The 24,202-nt window shown below is 43.1% G+C and overlaps 1 protein-coding gene and 1 non-coding gene across 4 annotated transcripts in view; both read left to right on the forward strand.

The window, feature by feature from the left end:
• The first annotated feature begins 1,954 nt into the window (after positions 1–1,954).
• Cep85 (centrosomal protein 85) overlaps positions 1,955–24,202 on the forward strand; it is a 43,327-nt gene continuing 21,079 nt past the window's right edge. For 2 of the 3 annotated variants that reach the window (XM_052715135.1, XM_052715137.1), the window contains exons 1-4: positions 2,065–2,226; positions 14,843–14,913; positions 17,731–17,883; positions 22,989–23,683. In XM_052715135.1, the coding sequence (XP_052571095.1) occupies positions 14,859–14,913; positions 17,731–17,883; positions 22,989–23,683 (903 nt within the window). In that variant the 5' untranslated portion in view covers positions 2,065–2,226; positions 14,843–14,858. Of the gene's footprint in view, positions 1,996–2,064; positions 2,227–14,842; positions 14,914–17,730; positions 17,884–22,988; positions 23,684–24,202 lie in introns of those variants that run through there. The other variant, XM_052715136.1, reaches the window with a different exon arrangement.
• On the forward strand, positions 17,202–17,318 carry LOC128098072 (small nucleolar RNA SNORA32). The gene has a single exon (XR_008214104.1). It is a non-coding gene; the product is annotated as a small nucleolar RNA SNORA32 (small nucleolar RNA).

Below are 24,202 nucleotides of genomic sequence, written 5' to 3' on the forward strand. Positions count from 1 at the left end.
TTAATCATACTAGTTGGTATACTTCCATTAATATATTTTATTAAATATGCAACAAGTCTTTTAAAACTAATGAAGCAACCATAGCATTTGGAAGTAGGACAGGACAACCAGGAGTTCAAGGTTTCCCTGAATTAAAAAGTGAGCATGAGGCTAGCTTGGTTTACATGAAATCCTGTGTCAACAAACAAATAATAATAAAGTAACTGAAGATTTATGCATACTTAAAACGATGAATATTCTCTGAAATGAGAGCCTAAAGACTATTGAAATATGAGGACTAATTTTCACATGAAAGTTATCACATGATGGAGTTATTTTTAAACTATAGAGGGAAACTGAGGTATATTTGTTCACACCTGAAATCTTAGCACTTGGGAAATAAATGCAGAAGGATTAGTTCAAAGCTGACCTTGGCTGTAAAGCCAGCTCCACGCTAACCTGGACTATATGAAACCCAGTCAAAAACAAAACAAGGGGAAGTCAAGAACAATTGAGTTCTGTCAGATGACTGTTCAGACCCCAGCACCCATATCAGATGGCTCACAAATGCCTGTAAGTCCAGCTTCAAGGGATCCAGTGCCTTCTGACCTCTGAGGGTACAGGTGCACGCATGCGGCGCACCCCCCCCCCCCCACAAATAATAAAAATAAACCTTAAAGTTAAAAAAAAAAGTACAAGAACCCATTCAGGAGGCCAAAGTCAGCAGCATCAGGAGTCTGAGGTCAGCCTGTGCCAAATAGCAAGACTGTAGCGGGAATTCTAATTGGTCAATAATAAAAACCCAGAGTCAGATATCGGGGTAAATACTGAAAGACCAGAGAAGGAGCAGCCAAAGTCACCTCTTACCTCCACAACTCCTCAGACCAAAAAAGGGGCCGAGCTCCTGTTTCTGCCCACCTTGTATTCCTCTCTCTGCCTGGCCATGTCACTTTCTGTCTCCTGTCTATACAGACCTCCAGACCTCTATGGTTAACTAATGGCTAGCTCTACCCTCTTAGAGCACAAACAAAATACCACCACACAAGACCTTGTTGAAGAGAAGGGCTGTACAAACACACTTTCTTTTTTTGAGACAGGGTCTTACTGTGTAGCCCAGGCTACCATCAAACTCCTGATCCTCCTGCATCAGCCTTCTGAATTGTGATTACAGGCTACTGCATCACCCCAGCTCATAAATGTACGCCGTTTGTAGATTTAAATTCCAACATGTCCACCGTTTCAAGTCATTTCTTTTCAGGACCAGCTCTTCTCCTTGGTCCAACTCTTGTCCTTGTTTCCTCCTTCCCCACAAAAGAAACAGAAGCCACCAACTGGGAAAACTCAACTTTCTGCTCATTAGTTCACAAAGTTTTATTTTTAGACATCCAGGCTTAACATTCATGGTAATATGTTCCTAATTTCAGAGAAATTTCTCTAAATTCATCAGTCACTCCCAGGTTCCACATCCATCAATTTGTTATTCTTATATGTTTTTAAATTTTATTATTTACGTGTGTGTGTGTGTGTCTATGTGTGAATGCAGCGTGTGCGTGTGTCCGCTGGTGGAGGCCAGAAGAGAGAGAGAGAGAGTTGTGAGCTGGGAACCGAACTTGTGACCCCTGAAAGAGCGGCAATCACTCTTAGCCGCTGAGCCGGCTAATAGTTAATAGCCATTAACTATTCATAGGCAGTGACCCAGGTAGGTCACTGGCACCTTCTGACCTCCTCCTTCTGGAGGGAGGGGGGTGAGGTAGGTTGGGAGGGATTCGCTAAGGCCTGGCCTCTAGTCTCCGCCCCTGCCAAAGCCCTGCAGCCCCGCTAAGCCTCGCTGACACAGCGCCACCTTGAGGCAGGACCGGGTAAGGAGCGAGGAGTCGGAGCGAAGTAGCCGCTGGGTCATGCGCAGAGCGGTCCACCCGTCCAGCGCCTCCTACGCAGTGATCCACCCGCCCACAACCGAGGGCACCGTGCAGGGGGGCGGGACACCAGAGCGGCCCGAGTCCCTATTGGTCGAAGGTAGGCGGGGGGGGGGGGAGAGGCGGGACAGCCACGCGCCTCGACTTTCTATTGGTCAGCGGCCGGCAGGCGGGGGCGGCGCTGGGCAGCGCGCGCTCGGGCGGCGTGCGGGCCGAAGGGCGTGTAACGGCCGTTAGGCGACCTGAGGAGCGGATTCGCTGCTCGTGCAGACGTGGTGGCCGCCGTCAGTACCTCAGGGTGAGGGGTCTCGCCGCCCGCTCTCAGGCCCGTGTAAGTTCTCCTTGGGGGCTCCCGCCGGGGCGGCAGTCCCTGTGCCTCACTCCGTAGCCCCGGGAAAACCGGGGAAACTCGAGACCTACCTTCGTGTGTGTGTGTGGGGGGGGGGGGGGATGCCGGGAGAGCGAGGCGCATGCGCAGGTGGGCCGAGCCGTAATTCCGGCCCAGGCTCTTCTCAGCACCGGCCGGGTTTCCTGGATAACGACCCCCCCCCCCACGCCCCCTGCGTCCCAGTCGCCTCCCCTCGGCGCCTCGCTTTCCCCGTGTCATTAACTCCACAGCAGTAGCCACACTGTGTGCCGGACGCCCCCCCCCCCCCCGCCCTCGTAGAGCCCACGGCCCGCGGGGAAGACCCGGGGCAGGATGTAGACGTGAGGCGAGTGGAGACCTTTCCCACGGGGCCGGGAACGGAAGGCGCTGGGGTGGCGGCGTCTGGGAGCGGGACGCCGAGGGGCGGAGGGCGCCGGGGCGAGACCCCGCGCCGGGAAGAAGCGGGAGATGCCACGGGACTCCTGTTCGTAGGGCAGCCCCCCCCCCACCCCCCCCGAGTTAGCTGAAGCCGAGGTCAGTGGTGTGGAAGTTGAGGAACCGGGTCTGAGGCTTGGGATGAGCCGAACATTCGGTGTCTTGGAGTTTGTCTCACAGAGCATTCAAGCACTTGACTTTAGTAAATCAGGAAGGTCGGCCCGTGGCTGTTTTGGGTTCTTTGTTGCTGTTGAAATACCGAGCGTTAAATAAGCCCTTTGCCCTCTGCCCTCTCTTTTCTTTCTGGTTTTTGGTCCTGCTATGTAGTCCAGGCTGGCCTGGAATTGCTGTATATCCCAGGCTGGGCTTTTGTTACTGTTGTTTTGGATTTTTCAGACAGGGTCTTACTATGTATGTAGTCCTGGCTGACCTGAAACTCAACTATGTAGACCAGGTTGGCCTTGAACTCACAGAGATCCTCCTGCCTTTACCTCCCTTGCTGGGATTAAAGATATGCACCACCATATCAGGCGCAGGCTGTCTTGAGTTTTTGTTACCTTTTGCCGTAGTCTCCATAGTGTTGAGATTGCAGGCTTGAACACAACCAGTAGTTTTTCCCTGCACAGAGCCAGGGAAATAGTAGGCGCTCAGTAAATGTGGGTTGATGACTACAGTATCCAGGTAGGACTTTTTAAACTGCTGCTCTTGACCCCTTTTTATTGGCTTGGGAAAATTTTACGAGACCTTGAGTATATACAAATTTGCCTGGAAAATTCTTATGAGATTTTGATTGCATAAAAATCAAACACTTGCTTATAAGTAATAAAGACGCTTACAGTTATTTTGGAGCTTGGTATGGTGGTTCATGTTTGTAATCCAGGCACTCAGGAGGCTGAGGTAGGAGAATTCCCTAGGTGTTCAGTACTAGCCTGGTCTACATATTGAGTTCTAGACCACCCAGGGCTACATAGCAAGACTTTAACTCAAAACACAATTCTTTGGTCTGTGTATAATTTTTACCATTTATTTAAGATAAAGGTAATATGCATATTAATGAGGTAGATGTGCTTATAATCCAGTATTGCCAGGGATGGTGTTCCATGCCTGTATTCTCAGCACTTGGAAGTTAGAGGCTTTTGAGGGTAGTCCTTGGCTACATAACAAATGCTAGGCCAGCTTGGATTACATGAGACTCTGTCTCAGAAACCAAAAGAAATCATGGCTGAGTGTTTGATACTGCAGGATACAGACCATCTTCAACATTTTTCAGAGTTGATATTTGATTTTATCACCATCAGTATTGAGAATACTGCTTCCCATAAATACAGAGTACAAAATGGCAGGTGTGTTTAGGGCCATTTAATATTTTAATTAATATTAAAATAATTAATTTAATTAATTAGGGGGGTGTGTGTGTGTGAGAGAGAGAGGGAGAGAGAGGTAGGGAAAGAGGGAGAAGGAGGGAGAGAGACAAATAACTTTCAGGAGTTGGTTCTCTCCTTATACCACAGGATCCAAGGATTGACTTAGGTCATCAGGCTTGTGGCAAGTCATTTTACCCGCTGAGCCCTCTCATCAGCCTGTCAGCAGTCTTTCACATCAAATATTTGAACATCATATATTACATGCACACACTATATAAAGCTTCATGTGCCAAGGATGACTTTGAATTTCTGGTCTTACCGCCTCCTCTGTAGTGCTGGGATTATAAGCGTATATTACCCTGCTCAGTTTTGTGTGTACTCTAGACCAAACTCAGAGCTTTGTGTACACTAGAGAAGTACTCTACCAAGTGAGGTACATCCCTAGACTTTTTGGTTGTCTTTCTGTTTTGTTTTTTTTTTTTTTTTTCTTTTTGAGATCTCACTTGGCCCTGGCTAGCCTGGAACTTCCTGTGTAGACCAGGGTATCCTCAAAGTCATAGAGATCCTTTTGCCTCTGCCTCACAAGTACTCAAAGATGTGTGCTGCCATGCCTGCCTCCTTCTGTTTTTTGTTATTTTGTTTTGTTTGTTTGTTTTGGTTTTTTTGAGACAGGGTTTCTCTGTTTAGTTTTTGATGCCTGTCCTGGATCTTGCTCTGTAGACCAGGCTGGCCTCAAACTCATAGTCCTTATCTCCACTTCTCAGGTGCTGGGATTACAGGCATACATCATCCAAAACACAAGCTATTTTGATAATAACAAAAAAAAGATAGGGAAATATTAAAACTATTTTGTTTGTAAAACTGAATGCTTTCATAAGGGCAGAAAACTTTGAATGCACAGTAAAAGCAGTGTAGTTGAGCTGGGCAGTGGTGGTGTAAGCCTTTAATACTAGCACTTGGGAGGCAGAGGCAGCCAGATCTCTGAGTTTGAGGTCAGCCAGAGCTGTTACACAGAGAAATGCTGTCTCTAAAAACAAAACAAAAAAAATGTGTAGTTAATGACCTACAATGGCCTCAAAGCTGAGCCAAGGTGGTTGAGGCAGTTGGTATTGTATAGCTTGGGAGCACCCATAGTGTAAAGTGTTCATATCATATGTTCATAACCACAGCTGGAGTGAAGTCAAGCAATACAGAACAGTTGAGCATTGCTAGAAACATTTTGGATTTGTTCATGTGTTTGATTTTGAATTGACAATTGACTGTTGTATATTCAGAAACCTGTTTAGATTTTTCACAATGTCCACTTTGCATTGTATCACCTATCAACCCATAGTTTAAGAAGTTGTGTGCTGAAGCTGGCCAGTGGCACCGGCCGGCCCCCACCCCCCACCCCCCCACCCCCGTTTCTCTGTGTAGTTTTGGTGCCTGTCCTAGATCTCGCTTTGTAGACCAGACTGGCCTCAAACTACTGCCTGGCGGTACATACCTTTAATCTCAGTACTCTGGGAGGCAGAGGCAGGCAGATTCACAAGTTCAAAGCCAGCCTGGTCTACAAAGTGAATTCTAGGACAGCCAAGGCTACACAGAGCAGCCCTGTCTTGAATAACAAAACAAACAAAAATGTATGTTGGGCCTTGAGGATGACTCAATGGATAAAAGTGTTTGCTGCCAAGCCTAAGGACTTGAGTGTACATATGCATACACACACACACACACACACACACACACACACACACACACACACACACACACACATACACATACACATGCAGAAGGTTGATGGCAGTAATCATCATCAATTTCCACCTTGTTCATTGAGACAGGATTATCAAACCTAGAGCTTTCCAGTGTAGTTAGTCTTGCTAGCCCGCTCACTCTGGGGATCCTCTTGTCTCTGCCCTCTGAAGCTGGGATTACAGACAGGTTCCCACTCCCATTTGGCCTTTACGGGGGTTCTGCTGTCTGCACTTTGTCCTCATGCTTATGTGTGAGCATTTTAACTACTCAGTCATCTCCCCAGCCTCTCAATCTAAACCTTTATTTTCTTTTCCGTAAAAGGAATACGATAATAGTAACTGTCTCAGAATTGGATAGGAGCATTAAATGTGACACATGGTACTTAGATAAAGTATTTATTTAGCACAGGGCTTAATAGACAGGAAGTGTTGTAGACATGTTCAATTTGTTAGGTGAATGAGCATTTTTGTAGTGTGAGTGCTCAGTTATGTTGGGTGCCTTTACCTCCTTCCTACCTTTATTCAATTGTATCTCTTTAGCTGCATAGTTGGTTATTTGTGTTGTTTCTTGTATACTTGTTTGTTTTACTTTTAGAGAGTATCTTTCAGTGGGTACTAAAAATCTTTTTTAAGAAATGTCTTTGAAGTTTATTATATTTTATGTGGTATGTGTGTTTATCTGTGTGAGTGTGGGCACACTTGTGGCATGGCATGTGTATAGAGGTCAAAGGACAGCCTCACCAGTCAGTCCTTGTTTTTCAGCTTTGTTTGGGACAAGGTTTTTGCTGCTATATGCACCAAACTAACTGGCCCATGAACCATTAGGAATTGTTTTGTCTGTGCTTCCTATCTCAGTTGTAGGAGCACTGAGATTACGGATGAGCTGTTGTGCCTGGCTTTCCATGGGTTCTGGAGATTTCCACTCAGGAACTCACCAGTGGCTTGTAGGTGCTTTAACCACTAAGCTGTCTCCCCAGTGCAAAACACTTTTTCTTGTTTGGGTTTTTTAGATTGATTTGTATGTGTGTGCACACATGTTAAATTCCTACAGAGATCAGAAGAGGATCTTGGATCTTTTGAAGCTGGAGTTACAGGCAGTTGTGAGCTGCCTGACATGGGTACTGAGAACTGAACTTCTGAGCAATAAGCACTCTGAACTGTTGACCTATCTCTCTAGCCGTGATTTGATGTTTTAATACGGGGTGACACTGTGTAGTCGAGGCTGAAGATCCCCTGTTTAGCTTCCGGATAGTGGTGCTGGGTTTACAGGGTGCACTGCTATGTTCGGGCTAAAAAAAAAAAAATTCTAGTTGCTCATTGGATCCCGAGCTTATTAGGAAAAAGTCAAGAATAACTTATTTTATATGGTTTATTTTGTATTCTTTATGGGGATACTTAAAAAACAAACAGACAAACAAACCGAAATACAACATGGCATGGTAACCCAAGCCTCTAATCCCAGACTAGGGATCTAGAGGCAGGCAGGCTTCAACTACATAATAAGTTCAAGGCCAGCTAGGGCTACATGAGACTGTTCCTCAACACAAAACAACACAGGGGTTGGGGGTGTGAAGCCAGGCATTGTTGTACATACCTGTAATAAGCCTTTTGTCTCAGCCTCTAACCCTCTGGAGCAGCAGTACTCAACCTATGGGTCTCACCCCTTTGTGGGGCTTGAATGTCCCTTTCACAGGGGTCACATACCAGATATCCTGCATATCAGATATTTACATTATGAGTCATAAGAGCAACAAAATTACAGTTATGAAGTAGCAACAAAATAATTTCATGGTTGGGGGTCACCACAACATGAGAACTGTATTAAAGGGTCAAAACATTAAGAAGGTTGAGAATTGCCGGGCGCTGGTGGCACAAGCCTGTAATCTTAGCACTCGGGAGGCAGAGGCAGGTGGATCTCTGTGAGTTTGAGGCCAGCCTGGTCTACAGAGCTAGTCTAGTACAGGCTCCAAAGCTACAGAGAAACCCTGTCTCGAAAAACAAAAAAAAAAAAACAAAAAAAAAAGAAGAAGAAGAAGGTTGAGAACTACTGCTCTGGAGGATGGAGCTAAAGGCAGAGACAGGAGGATCACTGCAAGTTCAAGACCAGCCTGGTTTATGTAACAAGACCCCCAAGGGGGGAAAAAAAAAAGCCTGAAATACAGTAGACATTTGTTTTGTGTAGCCATTGTAGTTTTTGAGAGGACTATGATTGCATATGGTAACAAATTCAGTGGTTTTTAGTATGTTCCAAGGATATTCAACTGTAGCATCTAACCCCTAAAATAGTTTGATCACCCTGAAAAGAAAGATTATGTATTTTAGTAGTTACTCTATTCCCTGCCTGTTCAGCTCTTATTTCTATAGGGTTAGCTATTCTAGACATTTCATATGAATGAGACCATGTAACATGTAGCTATTGGTGTTTGGTTTCACTTAGCATGTTGTTTAGGTGCACATGTGTGCAGGTACATGTAGGGACCATTGGTCAGCCTCGGGTGTTGTTCCTCAGAGTCATCCACTTGTTGAGACCTGAGGCTCACTGATGAGGTTAGGGTAGCTGGTCAGTAAGCTACAGGGATCCTTCTATCTCTGCCTTTCCAATGCTGGGCTTATAGGCATGTGCCATCATGCCTAGCTTTTTATGTAGATACTAGGGATGGAACTTGGGAACTCATGCTTGCATAGTAAGCATTTTATTCTCCTGATCCTCTCATTTCCTTTTGTATATGTGGGTGCATTGACACATGTATGTGCATGGAGGTTAGAGGTTGATGTGATACACCTTCCCCAGGCCCCGCAACCTACCTATCCCTTAATTTGTAAGTTACGCCATTAAATAAATCTCCTTTTAACTACATGGAGTAGCCTTAATAATTTCACCAATATTCACCATCATGTTTCTGCCTTTGCACAGTGTCTATCCCTCCCTACTTCCCCACCCCCAGACAGGATCTCTAGTTCTCTGGTTTAGCTAGACTGGCTGGCCAGCAAGCCCCTGGGATCCTCATGGCAATGCTTCCCTAGATCTGGGATTACAGGCATGCACTAGCTTTTGCATGGGTTCTGAGGATTTGAACTCAGGTCCTCATGATTGCAGCCAAGCACTTAACGAGCTAAGGTCTCTAGCTCACCCCATTCCTTTTGTTGTTAAAAGATACCCAGTTTTATAGTTATACCACATTTATCCATCATACTTATTTCATGGATTTAGGGTTGTTTGTACTTTTTGATATATAATTATTTACTTTTTGTAAATAATGCTGTTAAGGACATTCAGAGAAAAGTTTTGAGTGAATACATATATAATCATTTCTTTGAATATACCATTGATGTTCTTTGCGTATTGAACCAGTTTTCCTGTACATTTTAACCATCATGTCTAGAGACTAGGTAATAATCCACTCCTATAGTTCTAACTATTTAGAAAGCTAAGGCACAAGGAGTCACTTAAGCCCAGGAGTTTAAGGCCAGCCTGGACAAACCAGCAAGATTAGCACACACACACACACACACATACACACAACCCACCAGGCTGAATATAGTGACACACTTGTAATCCAGCACTTGGGAGGTGAAGGGCAGGAGGAGGATCAAGGAGTCCAAGACCAGGGCTGCAATACTGAGACCCTGTCCAAAAAAACAAAGCATCACATCTAGAGTAATTATTCCTATTGGAGTATAAATGTTATGTAAATATTTGTTGTACTATATTGCTTGGGAAATAATGATGAGAACAAGTCAGATAACTATTCAGTATAGATACAGTTCTCATGTTCATAGTACATTTTCAGTCTCACTAGCCAGTAGTTGAATGGCTAGCCATGATTGATGATAACTAGCCATCAGTTGAAGCTTTTTGTTGTTGTTGTTTTGTTCTTTGAGGGCTTTTTTTTTTACATGATTTAGTATTCATTTTTATTTTATGTGCATTGGTGTTTTGTCTGCATGTATGCATATATGAGAGTGTTGAATCCACTGGAGCTGGAATTAACAAACAGTTGTGAGCTGCTATGTGGGTGCTGGGAATTGAACCTGGGTCCTCTAGAAGAGCAGCCAGTGCTCTTAACCTCTGAGCCATCTCTCCTCTGAGCCATCTCTCCAGCCCCTTGGTTTTTATTTTTATTTTATGTTGTGATGGGTGTTTGCCTGTGTATATGTCTGTGCACCATATGCATTCAGTGCCTGAAGAGCCTAGAAGAGAATGTTGAATCCCCTGGAACTGGAATTAAAGCTGGTTGTTTTGAAGCACTGTGTGGGTGCTGGGATCCAACCCGGGTCCCCTCAAAGAGCAACCAGTGAGTATTCTTACCCATTGAGCCATCTCTCCAGCCCGTTTGTTTTGGAGACAGTCTCCTGTGTAGCTCAGGCTAACCTGGAACTTAGAGTCTTTTCTGTTTCTGCTTCCTGGGTGCTAAGTTGACACTTTGATGAAGTGTGGTTTTGGAGTTTGGTTCCATTATGTTATTGCATACGGTGAGGTGATGACCATTTGGGTTGTTGTTGCTAAGAAAAAACTGTAGAGGTCAGTAAAGTACATTAGTACCATATAATCACCTTTTTTGCCCTTTCAGAATTGATTTTCACCTCTAAGAATTGTATCTTGTGTATTTCCCAAATTATTTTGGGCACTCTTAAATTCAGAGTTTCTAAATTCTTGTTGTGCCCCTCCCCCAAGGTTTTTGTTTGTTTTCCCAATGACATGTTAAACAAAGGCATTAAAAACAACAGATAATTGTGTACTTAGGGCTGGTATGTTTGTAGTCTTGAGTCTAAACAGTGCACCTCATGAAACCATCTTACAAAATTTTATTTACAAAAGGAAATTCTTTTACACAGAGAAACCCTGTCTTGAAAAAAAAAGAAAAAGAAAAAATTATTTAGAAAACTAATTATGCTGGGCAGTGGTGACTCACGCCTTTGATCCCAGCACTCAGAGGCAGAGCCAGGAGGATATCTGTGAGTTCGAGGCCAGCCTGGTCTACAGAGAGAGTTCTAGAACAGGCTCCAAAACTACACAGAGAAGTTTTTTTACAAACTTTTGTAAAAAAAAAAAAAAAAAAAAAAAAAAGAAAGAAAACTAATTATGTTAACTTTTCTTTTGTTACTGAATTTTTTTTTTGTTTTTGTTTTTTCGAGACAAGGTTTCTCTGTGTAGCTTTGTGCCTTTCCTGGAACTCACTTTGTAGACCAGGCTGGCCTCGAACTCACAGAGATCCACCTGCCTCTGCCTCCCGAGTGCTGGGATTAAAGGCGTGCGCCACCACCGCCCAGCTTTGTTACTGAAATCTTAAATGTTGCTTAATCGTAACTCTTGTTATAAATTACATACTTTGAGCATTGGGACTTAGCCACAGTGTTATAGTATAACTGTTGTAAGGACACCTTAATGCAGCCCTGTTGAGAAGACCATACCCATAGCCCGCATGTATACAGTGTCTTTCTTGTGTACATCTGTCTAAATACTTAATAAGTTCACCAGCTTAGCTTCACTTTGAATGGTCTTGAAACTCTTTCCTGCAGCCTAGCCAAAGGTCTGGCTTTACTTGAGTGAAGGGCCTAACATTGACAGTTGGCTTCATCCTCCTCTCTTTCCTTCCCTCTCTCCTTTTCTTTATTTCGTTAGTTTTTGTGGGGTAGAGTCTCATGTAGCCAGCATAGTCTCTTGTTTCCCTGAGACAGGGTTTCTCTGTTTAACTCTAGCTGCCGTTGGGCGACAGTGGCACACGCCTTTAGTCCCAGTCCTGTAAACTAGGCTGGCCTTGAACTCACAGAGATCTGCCTGCTTCTGCCTCCCAAATGCTGGGATTAAAGCTATACTCGACCGACTGTTGCCCAGAGTAGTCATAACCTGTGTCTCTAAAATACAGGTATCACAGGAGTGTTCCACCTGGTACAGTTCAATTATTTATTTATGTTTTTTGTTGTTTTGCTTTGAATTTTTGCTGCATGTTGGGGAGCCAGAGGCAGGAAAATCACTGCAGATTGAAGGCCAGCTTAGGCTATACAGATAGACTTTTCTTTTTTCGTTTTTTTGAGACAAGTTTTCCCTGTAGCCCTGGCTGTCCTGGAACCAGTTCTATAGACCAGGCTGGCCTCGAACTCACAGAGATCCACCTGCCTCTGCCTCCTGAGTGCTGGGATTAAAGGCATGTGCCTCCACCTCCTAGCTAAAAAAATAATTTTTTTTTAATTTAATTTTATTTTTTATTTTTTTATTTTTTTTTGGTTTTTCGAGACAGGGTTTCTCTGTGTAGCTTTGTGCCTTTCCTGGATCTCGCTTTGTAGACCAGGCTGGCCTTGAACTCACAAAGATCCGCCTGCCTCTGCCTCCCGAGTGCTGGGATTAAAGGCGTGTGCCACCACCACCCGGCAAAAATTTTAATTATATGTGCATGTGAGATGTGAGTACAGGTGCCCATATCCCTGAAGCTGGAATTACAGGGGATTGTGATCTGCCTGACATGGGTGCTTAGACTTGAACCCAGGTCCTCCAGTGTAGTCGTGCACTGTCTTAACCACTGAGCGTCTTTTCAGCCCCTTTTGTTTGTTTTCTGAAATGTGATCTTGCTATGTATTTCCCAGGTTGGTCTTGAACTTATAGTATCTAGCAGTTTTCCTGTCTCAGACTCTTGAGTATCTGGGACTACATATGTGTCACCATGCCCCCATGATTTGCTTTTTTTTGTTGTTGTTGTTTTGTTTTTTGTTTTTGAGACAAGGTCACTCTTTGTAGCCCTGGCTGTCCTAGAACTCCCTGTATAGACTGGGCTGGCCTTGAACCCAGCGATCTACCTGCTTTGCTTCCTGAGTGCTGAGATTGAAGGCCTTTGCTGCTAACCAAGCTCATGGTTTGCTTTTTAAAATACTCTTTAAAAAATGAGTTTCTGTCATTATCTTATATGTCTGGATGGTTTTGTGTACGCGTGCCGCATGTGTACTTAGTGCCATCGGAGACCAGAAGAGGGTGTTGGATTCCTAAAGTTACAGGTTATTGTGAGCCACCAAAGGAATGCTGGGAATCAAGCCTGTGTCCTCTGAAAGAACAGCCCGTATTCTTAACTGCTAAGCTAAGTGCTAAAATATTCTTCAAAGTAAAATAAGGGAGAATACCTGAATATATTGTATGCTATTGTAATATAAGTATTTATTTTTTTTTCTTCCTTGTTGTATACTAATAAAATAGCCTTAGAACCTTCAAGATATTTATATTTTCATATGCTAATAAATTGACTTGTTGACTGACAGCCCTTGGGTAGTTTTTTTATTCTTCTTTTGGGTGTTAACCAGGGTTATTCTGCCTGTCTGGCGGAATTCTCCTTTAGATATGGCAATAGAGCAGCAGTCTTGGTGGGCAAACCTTTACAGAAATAATACTCTCAGTACGCCAAACTCCTCGAAGTACAGCTCTATTTTTCTTAGCTTTCTATAGTTTCTAGGAAATCTGGTTAGTATGCTACTTTTATCTTGCAGTCAGTTTGAAGCAGTACTCCTTTAGCTAAATTCTACTTTTGTGTAACTTAGTTTTTCCTAACCAAGTTTATTGGTAAATCCATTACAAGATCAGTTTATCATTTCTACCTTCTCCATCTGTAGCAAACCCAAGGGGCTATGATCTTTGAAGCTCTTCACCCCTTCTTGTTTGCCATTACTCTATGCATCTCTTTATCTGTCCTCTGCAGTATCTTTTTTCCTGTTTTTATTTTGTTTGAGACAGAGTCTCATTCTGTAGCACAGGCTGGCCTCAAAATTTGTGGTAATCCTTATGCCTTAGCTTCCCAAATGTAGGATTATAGGCATGCAGTACCACACCTGCTTTAATATCTTTATAATAAACCTGTTATTTTTCTTTTCTCTTTTCTTTTTTCTTTTTTGGTGTTTTTGGTTTTTTCGAGACAGGGTTTCTCTGTGTAGCTTTGCTCCTTTCCTGGAACTCGCTTTGGAGACCAGGCTGGCCTCAAACTCAGAGATCCGCCTGGCTCTGCCTCCCGAGTGCTGGGATTAAAGGCGTGCACTACCACCGCCCGGCTCTCTTTTGGTGTTTTAAGACAAGGTTTCTCTTTGTAATAGCTCTGGCTGTCTCGGAACTTACTTTGTAGACCAGGCTGGTTTTGAACTCACAGAGATCCACCTGCTTCTATCTCCCAAGTTCTGGGATTAAAGTTGTGTGCCACCACCACCTGGCTATTATTTATTTTTTGAAAACGGGGTATGTAGTTTGGTTGACCTGGAATTTATTATGTAAATCAGGCTGGCCTTGAATTTGTGGTAATTCTCCTGCCTCTTCCTCTTGAGTGCTGGAATTACAAACTATTACCGTCTGCGTGATCTACACTAGTAAATGTAGCTGGGTGGTGGTGGCGCACGCCTTTAATCCCAGCACTCGGGAGGCAGAGGCAGGCGGATCTCTGTGAGTTCGAGGCCAGCCTGGTCTACAGAGCAAGATATAGGACAGGCACCAAAACTACACAGAGAAACCCTGTCTCGAAAAAAAACCAAAAAATAAAATTAGTAACTAAAATAAACTAGTAAATGTAAAGATTCCTTGGGTTCTGTAAACCACTCTAGCAAATAAATCAAACTCTAGGAGGAAATCATGGGACCCTTGATTTATAGCTAGTTGATAAGAAGCATGGGTGAGCCGGGCGGTGGTGGCGCACACCTTTAATCCCAGCACTCGGGAGGCAGAGGCAGGTGGATCTCTGTGAGTTCGAGGCCAGCCTGGTCTACAGCTCGAGATCCAGGAAAAGCGCAAAGCTACACAGAGAAACCCTGTCTCGAAAAACCAAAAAAAAAAAAAAAGAAGCATGGGTGAAACAAGCTGGGAATTAGGGTGACATTGAAAGTGGGGCAGTTGGAATACCCCTCCACACACACACACACAGTCTGATGTCAGAAGCATATTGTTAGGAGGAAACTGATTTTGTTTATTTTTATATCAAGATTATGATTTTTTGTTTTGTTTTAGTTTCATCCAGTGGGAACTGAGTTACAGATAATTTTTAAAGATACTAGAAAGTTCTGACTAGTTACTCTTTCATTCTGCAGTTGTCTCAGGTAACTGATGGCCATGCAAGAAAAATATCCAAATGACAGGTCTTCTCATGCTACTTCACCAGGTAAGAAGCCTTCTGTATTAAATTTTGGCTTCTGGGGTGGGTGTGTGTGTGTGTGTGTGTGTGTGTGTGTGTGTGTGTGTGTGTGTGTGTGTTACAAGTGTGTTCGGATATGCTCCCTTGTGCATGTGGAGTCCAGAGGTTAACTTTTATGTCTGACTATGAGACATAGTTCTATGTGAAATAGGGGAAAACAACCAGCATGAATCACTATGTTCTACTCACGTGCTATGTCTGGGTCTGCCGACAGTCAGCTGGGTAGCTGGGTAGAGGCGTGCCGATTGAAGAGACAATGAAGAAACAGAACAGAGTCGAGAGGTATGCCGGACAGCCCCAAGTTTTTTTCACAGCCAGCTTATATACAGTTTTGAAGGACAGAGGTAGAACAATGCACAGCACAGGCATTCAACCACTATCTATCCTGCCTTGCGTCAAGGAGCAGGCAGTTCCATTTTCTATCTCAATGTACCTCCGGCTGGCATCAGCAGCCTGCGTCTAGTGTATTTTTTCCTGTGGGCTAATCAGGACTTTCTCACAGCCCTGGAGCAAGCAAGAAGCTTGAACTCTATTGATTCAGAATAGACTTCAGATTCAAACTGGGAAACTGAGTCAGTTGTGAGTTCTCACAGTACTTCTCCACAAAGATTGGAATTCTTGGATACCAGCTGTGGGAATTTATCTCTAGATCATGGTAGTGCATCCCACACACAGCTCTTGGGAGACAGAAGCAGATCAAAGCTTCAAGGCCATCCTGGGCTGTGTGTGCATCCAGAACCTACCTCAGAAGAGAAATAATATATTTTTTCTTTTGGTATTGCTAAGCTTTGAACCCTGAGCTTTGTAGATGCAAAACAAGAACTCTACCACTGAACTACATCCACGACTCTTCTAAAGAAAGAAAACAATGATAAACAAATGATTAAAAACAAGCCAGTAGCACACACACTTGAGGCCAAGGCAGAGGATCAAGAGTTTGAAGGCATAGGTGATATTGTCTCAAAAACCAAAATAATTTGGATTCAAGTCTTTCTAGGACTTGCTTTGTGTTTTGTTTGTTTCTTACTGGTTTTGTAGACAAGCGCTTGCTATGTAGTCCAGGCTGGCCTCAAACTTGGGAACATCTTCTTGTATTGGCTAAAATACTGGCTTTGCTAGTATGTTAATAAATTTTTTAAAGATTAAAAAAAAAATTAAGTGTATGTGTGGGTGTATGCACATGAGTATAGGTGTTAGGCCAGGTCAGAAGAGGGAATTAATTCCCCCTAGAGCAGAAGTCACAGGTGCTGGGAACTGAACTTGGATACTCAGAGCAGTATGTGCTCTTAATCACTGAGCCATTTCCATGACTGTTAATTTTTAAAAATCCTAATCTAACCTACCTACTAGTACATACAACAAGCTTTGAAGGCATATTCTTTTAGTCTTGCTTTTTCTTACCTGCTCAGGAACTGAAGTGGTTTAATATTTTACATTTAAATTTTTTTTAATGATTTTGTATGTATGCATGTTCTGCCTGCATGTATATCTGTGCACCAAGTTCATGCCTGGTGTTCAGATCCCATGGAACTGGAGTTAAGGATGGATGTAAGCCATCATGTGGGTGCTGGGTATCAAACCTGGGTCCCTGGAAGAGCAGCCAGTGCTCTTAATTGCTGAACCATCTCTCCAGCCCCTTTGTATTGCTGTCAAGGTAACTTTTTTTTTTTTTTTTTTTTTTTGAGAAAGGGTCTCACTATGTAACCCTGGCTAGATTGGAACTTGATCTGTATCCCTGGCTAACCTTGAACTCAAAGAGACCTGTTTCTGTGTGGGATTAAAGGCATGCACCACCACATCAGACCCACCTTAAACTTTTTAGATTGACTTTCAAAATTTATCTGGATTGACCTGTTGAGGATACCCTGGTTCAGACTAGCAGTAGTTTTTAACAAGTATCTGTTTCTTTGTGCAGCCTTGGAACATGTAGGATAATTCACACATCATTGTGATTGAATGAGGGTTGCTGCTGGTATTGTTTGTAGAAGCCAATGATATTAAACCATTCTATGATGTGTAGACTACATAGGCTATACATTGAGGAATATTTTTGTTTAGAATGCTAACAACACCCATTAACAAACCATGTAAGCCAGGCGATGGTGGTGCATGCCTTTAAGCACTTAGGAGGCAGAGGCAGGCGGATCTCTGAGTTTGAGGCCAGCCTGATCTTCAGAGAGTTCCAGGACAGCCAGGGCTACACAAAGAAACCCTGTCTCGAAAACAAAGCTAGACAAAAAAAAAGTTCTTTGAAATGGTTGTTACCAGGCTTTTAGAATGCAATTTCTCATTTGCTGTGGGCATAATCTAAGAAAACTCCCTAGGGTTTTCCATATACTACTTTGTTAGTAGACAACCTGTCAGGAACATTTTATTGCTGATGAGGTTTTTAAGAACCACATTGCAAATTATCACTATAGTACATGCTTAGAGCAAGGATCTATTATAAATTTTTCTATAAGGTAATAAGGTGTTGTAATGTAGGTAGGTCTAACCAAGGTAGAACGTAAGCTCCAGGTGCTTCGTTGATTACTTCCATATTCTTGTCATCCAGGACTAATAACACAACTGGATTCATCACCAATTATTTGAAAAAGGGTTATCTTGAGAAATCATGAACTTCAGCAACGTGGATGGACAGTGAAGGAATTACATCTGAAATCCCCTAAATGAAAATTTACTGACTTTACTGCCAAGCCCCCCTCCCTCCCACACACACACAAAGTACTTCATTGAGTTTCATCAGGTGCTTCACACCAAAGTGAAAAATGTCTCTTATTACAGGTTCCAGTGTGATTCAAAAAGGCAGTTCTCTGGGAACTGAATGGCAGACACCAGTTATCTCAGAGGCCTTTCGGAGCCGCTTCAGCCGCTGCTCGAGCATCGCTGACAGTGGGGACACAGCCATTGGAACTTCATGCTCAGACATTGCAGAGGGTAAGGTTGGATTCTATTGTCAACATATGCTGCCATTTTCAATTTGAATTCCATATGTATTGTCATTTACAGAATGATCATAAGGTCAGGCTGTTCAGTTATGGAACTGAATAATCATGAATAATTACTTTTTATTTCTTAATATCACCAAGTTTGTTTCTTACTATGGCATGAGTACACAGACCTGATTTTTGTTTGTTTCTGTGGTCCTAGAGGTTGACTCTTGGGTCCTCCTCACACATGCTAGGCAGGTGTTCTGCCAGTCAGACAGGACCCTTGTCTGTTGCTTTTCCTTCTTTTATCTAGGCCTCTTTGGGCTGTTCCCATCTTTAGTTGCTTCTACTAGCTATGCCAGTTTTACTGCTGTGACTGTCCTACGAGGCTCTCTCCATCCCTTTTCCTTTACTGAGCCCTTTGCTTATAACATTTTTGTATCTTTAATATCTCTGCCACTTGTTTTTGCACTTCCATACCAACTACCAGTCAATACTTTGCAAGGCATTTAGATGGAGCTTAGAGGGCAGGAGGTCTAGTGGTAAGAACTACTATTTATGGGCTGCAGACTTTTTAATCCCAGCACTCAGAAGGCAGAGGCAGGCAGATCTGAGTTCAAGGCCAGCTGGATCTGGTTTACTGAGTTCAGGATAACCAAAGCTACATAGTGAGACCCTATCTCGTAAAAGCAAACAAACAAAAAATTACCATTTAGGAGACTGGAGTGATGGCTCATCAGTTAAGAGCACTTGTTGCTCTTTTTTGTTTGTTTTGTTTGTTTATTTTTTATGGTTTTTTGAGACAGGGTTTTTCTGTGTAGTTTTGATGCCTGTCCTGGATCTCGCTCTGTAGACCAGGCTGGCCTTGAACTCACAGAGATCTGCCAGGCTCTGCCTCCCAGTGCTGGGATTAAAGGCATGTGCCACCACTGCCCGGCACTTGTTGCTCTTCTAAAGGACCCAAGTTTATTTTCTAGCACCCACATCAGGTAACTCACAACAATCTGTAACTGAAGTTACAGGGAATCATGTGGTACACATGCACACATGCAGACATAACACTCACGAATAAAATAAAAGAAACCTTTTTAAGTGTGTATATTATTTTTCGGTTTTGGGGACAGTGTCTTATGTAGAGCAGGCTGTCTTTGAACTTGCTGTGTAGTCATGAATAACCTATTTTCCTGCGTCTATCTCTCAAAGTGCTTGTATTACAGGTGTGTGCCACCATGGCCAGCTAGTAATAAAAAAATATAATGAAGTACTAATGGTAGCATACTAGTTCAAGGCCAGCTTGGGCTACATAGCAAGACCCTGTTTCAAAAAATAAAAAAAAGTACTCTGTGTGTATGACTAAAAATGTAGATAAGTTGGAATCTTTGTATGTAACTGGTAGGAATGTAAAATATTGTAGTTGCTTTGGAAAAAAATCTGGCAATTTAAATATAAAGGTTTTTTTTTTTTTCCTTCCTTGAGACAGTCTCATGTATTCCAGCTTAGCCTCAAACTCCCTACATAGCTGAGAATGACTTTGAACTTCTGATTCTCCTACAGATGTGCCACTATGCCTGATTTTCATGATACTAGGGATTAAACTCAGGGCTTCATGCATGCTTGACAGGTGTTCTACCAACTGAGATATATCCTCCTGAAGATAACTTTTAAGTTAATAATTATACTTTTAGGTTTATAGCCAAGAGAAATGAAAACATGTGAACATGAATGTTCATAGCAGCCTTATTCGTAATAAGCAAAAAGTAGAAACACATTCACAGCTGATGAATGGATAACTAAAAAAATGTTGTATGTCCATATAAAAATTTTAGAATAAAACAAATGGCCGGGCAGTGGCAGAGCCAGGCAGATCTCTGTGAGTTCGAGGCCAAGGCCAGCCTGGTCTACAGAGCAAGATCCAGGAAAGGCGCAAAGCTACACAGAGAAACCCTGTCTCAAAAAACCAAAAAAAAAAAAAAGAATAAAACAAATGAAGTATTAGATGAACCTTCAAAATATTAAGCAAAGTTAATAATAAAAAACAGCAAAACAGAAAAGCTTCATAATACATATGGTATTTAACATTTCTTCTTTTTTTGTGTGTGTGTATTATACCTGTGATCACATGCCATGGTACAGTGTGGCAGTCAAAGGCCTGCTTGTGACAGTCAGTTCTCTCTACCATATGAGTCCCAGGGAACTTAAATTGTTAGACTTGGCAGTAAGGGCTTGGGGGTAAGTGCCTTTAACTACTGAGCCATCTCACTGGCTCTGGTTGATCAGTTTGTTTGTTGAGACAGTCTCATGTATTTCAGGCTAGCCTCCACCTTGCTATGTAGCTGAGAATGACGTTGAACTTCTGCCTCCACCTCCTAAGTGCTGAGATTACCTCCACTTTCTGAAAATTGGCATATACTAGTTTAAGCAGTGTCAGAGATCAAACCCAGCCAGGACTCTGCATGCTAGACAAGCACACGCAGTCCACCAACTGAACCTAGAGCTCACTGACTCAGACTGGTTGGCCAACGAGACTCAAGAATCCTCCTATCTCTTGTCTCCCTGGCACCAGGATGAAAGGCTTTTGTTATCTTGCTCAGCCTTTTTTTTTTTTTAACATGGGTACTGGTAATTGAACTCAGGATTCCATATTCTCCACAGCAAGTACTTTACCAACTGAACAATCTCTCCCAGCCTACTTTTCTGCCATTTTTGTTTATATACTGTTACTGTATGTGTTGCTAGAAATCAGACTGAGGACTTGCATACATGTTAGGCAAATGTTCTATCACTGGACTATATCCCCAGTCCTATGCCATGAGGTTTTAATTTTTTTAGATTTTTGAGGCAGTGTCTCATGTAATAGCCCAGGCTGACCTTGAAGTCACAGTGTAGCCAAAGATAGTAAGACAACTGATGGAATTACAGGCACTCCTTACTATATCCAGTCCTCGATTTTTTAGTTAGGCTTTTTAGATTTCAGAGTTTGGGTTATGGATGCCCAATCAGTCAAATCTGTGCAAATATCCCAAAGTCACATTTTTATCCTTGTTCCATTCCAACATTTACACCATTTTTGGTCTCGGTTGCTTTAGAACAGAATTATTCAACCTGTAGTTGCTGGGCTGATTCAAACTAGCATCCTTGATAACCAGTGTGGAATGTGGTCAGAACTGATTGATTTTAGCAATAGCTGACTCCATTCCATGAAAGGAGGGTTGCTGGGAAGAATAGACTGCTTTTTGAGGGGACAGGATGTGACTTAAGAGATTTAGAATTATACCTTTGAACTATCAAAGGCTTCATGATTTGGGGAACCATGGCTGTCTATATATAAACAAAATCTGGAATACCTTTGAAAATCATAGAATATAGGGCACATTTGAAAATAAGTATTGCTGTTCTCTTTCAAAATGTCCTAAAAGGCAATCAGACTTGAGGTGGACTTAGTATTTGAAAGCGTGGGTCTGAGTTGGTTGTATTAGCAGCCCTTCCAGTCTCTGTCCTCCTCCAGTACCATTGCTGTTGGAACAGGACGGGGGGTGGGTGGGGGTGGGGGTGGCCGGCCCTTAGGAGAGCTGTAGGATGGTGCTCTCATCATCCAGCCTGATACCAAGGTTGTCAGACCGATTGCCTAGTGGTCTTAGACTTACAGCATGTTACCAGAGCTTCTTCAGGTTTTCGGAGGAATTCTGTGTGCTTGTTTGGTTTGGACACGGTTTGACTCCATAGCCTAGCCTGCCTAGAGCTTTATATGTAGCTCAAGCTGGCCTTGAGTTTGTAGTCCTCCTTCCTCAGCCTCCTAGGTGTGCTGAGATTATAGGGGTGTACACCCATTCTAGGCTTAGTTTTTGGGGGTTTTGTTTTGTTTTTAGTATAGTCTTTTATATGCTGCCAGGATAACCTGAATATAGGAAGTTGGATACTTCACATAAATTACAAGGGATAACTTGGATTAGATGTGTTTGGTTTTTGTTACTTGTTTGATTTTGGAGACATTTTATTTTGAGACAGGGTCTTATTATAAACTAAGCCTGGCCGGGTGGTGGTGGTGCACACCTTTAATCCCAGCACTTGGGAGGCAGAGGCAGGTAGGTGGATCTCCGTGAGTTTGAGGCCAGCCTGGGCTACAGAGAGTTCCAGAACAGCCAGGACTGTTAGACAGAGAAACCCTGTTTCAAAAAACAAAACCAAAAAGAAAGAAAGAAAAAACCCTCAAGTTGGCTTTCAGCTAGCTATGTAGCCTGGGTAGGCTTCAAATAAATATAAATCTAGTCTGAAGAAAAGTTTTAAAAAAGTTTAAAATCACATTCTAGTACAGACAAGTGGGTAAGTGGAAAACAAAATACAAAATAGAAGATTTCTGTATTTACCCACTTGAGCGTGCTCAGTGTGCAAGGATGAAACCTGAGAGTTACTAAGAATAACCTCGAATGTCCAGGCAGTCGGCTCTGGGGTGTGGGAGAGAGCAGTCCTGACTCAGATGCTGTGCTCCTGCCCTGGATCCCCAGCAGCACGTCTCTCTCCTGTCTTCAGGTAGTTTGGACTCGTTGCTCACTTTCACTGAGGAGCTTTTGGAGGTCAGAGGGCTTCAGCACTCCCTGGAAGGAATTTTATTTTTATTAGATTAGATTGTAATTTAGATTTGTCCAGCTTCCAGAAGAGTGGGCCTAGTCCATTTCCCTTAAAGTAAGGGATTGTTTTAAATGTTGTTTTCAGCTTTGCTTAATGACCACCAAGAGTTTATTGAGATACAATGGACATAATACAAGTTAAAAATGAAGCCATCCTTGTCTTTTGTTGTTGGCGTATCTTCAAAATCATAGCATTTGAGATACTGGAACACATTTCTCAAGTTATTGTGTCTTCTTGCTTGATTTTCTTTCTTCCTTTTCTAGGGAGCAAGGGTGGTACTCTAGCCATGGCTGGCCCAGAACTGTTAGGGTAGCCCATACTAGTCCTTGTGATTCAACCTCCCAAGTTGACTCCCTAGCGGATTACCGGGGTGAGCCACCACTTCCAACTCCTGCCTGCTTCTTCTGATACAGCATCTGGCCTAGCAGCCAAACAAGAAAACTTGGTGCTTTAATTTTGACTCATGGAACACTCTTCTCTTCACAGATTTTTGCAGCTCAAGTGGCAGCTCTTCTTTCCAGCCAATCAAAAGCCACATAACCATTCCAACAGCCCATGTAATGCCTTCTACTTTGGGGGCCTCTCCTGCCAAACCAAATTCTACACCTTCTGGGCCTTCTTCCTCTAAACTCCCCTTGTCGGGTTTGGCTGAAGGTGTGGGGATGACAAGAAATGGAGACTTTGGTGCAGTGAAGCGTTCTCCAGGCCTGTCAAGAGATTTCATGTATCTCCCTAGTGCTGCTGGAGAGAATGGGATTCAGCAGTCCTGGTTTCCAGCAGTCGGCCATGAAAGAGAGGGAGAGATGAGGAAGTTTGATATTCCTAACATGGAGTCTACCCTTAACCAGCCTGCCATCGTAGAGACGTTATATTCAGATCCACATTACCGAGTCCACTTCCCTAACCCAAGATCTGATGCAAATAAGGATGTATACAAAGTATTGCCAGAATCCAAGAAGGCACCAGGCAGTGGTGCAGTGTTTGAACGGAATGGACCACATGCCAGCAACAGTGGAGTGCTCCCTTTGGGACTCCAGCCTGCTCCTGGGCTTTCCAAGTCACTGTCCTCTCAGGTGTGGCAACCAAGTCCTGACCCTTGGCATCCTGGAGAACAGTCTTGTGAGCTCAGTACTTGTCGACAGCAGTTGGAATTGATTCGTTTACAGATGGAACAAATGCAGGTAGAGAACCATTTCTTGAATTTTTCATCTTGTGTTCCTCCTCATAACCTTTGTCTTAATAAGTTTTAGGTTTTGTTTGTTTTGGTTTTTTTGAGACAGGGTTTCTCTGTGTAACCCTGGCTGTATTACTACATTTATATGTGAATATTTGAGTGTGGGTTTGTGCGTGTGAGTGAAGTGACCAAGAAGACCAGAAGAGGGCGTGGATCCCCTGGAGCTGGAGTTAAGGCAGTTTGGGAGCCACCTGACATGGGTGCTAGGAACTAAACTCAGGTCCTCTGGAAGAGCAGTATATGTTCTTAACTGCCAAGCCATCTCTCCAGCCTGCTTTGTCCTTAACAAGTTTTAACTCTATAGAAAACATTTGTGAGAACAGATGATGTTTGTAGACAGGAAATGAAAATGTGAGTTCGTGGCCTTTAAATCTGTTGGTAGTCTGATAAAAGACCAGATATGTTCTCCAAAGTAGAGAATTATGAGGGAAAGCTTTAAAAGTTAGAACACTAACACCAATCACAT

Source organism: Peromyscus californicus, unplaced genomic scaffold, assembly GCF_007827085.1.
Source record: "Peromyscus californicus insignis strain IS unplaced genomic scaffold, ASM782708v3 Scaffold_5__1_contigs__length_169319896, whole genome shotgun sequence".
NCBI classification, from domain to species: domain Eukaryota; kingdom Metazoa; phylum Chordata; class Mammalia; order Rodentia; family Cricetidae; genus Peromyscus; species Peromyscus californicus.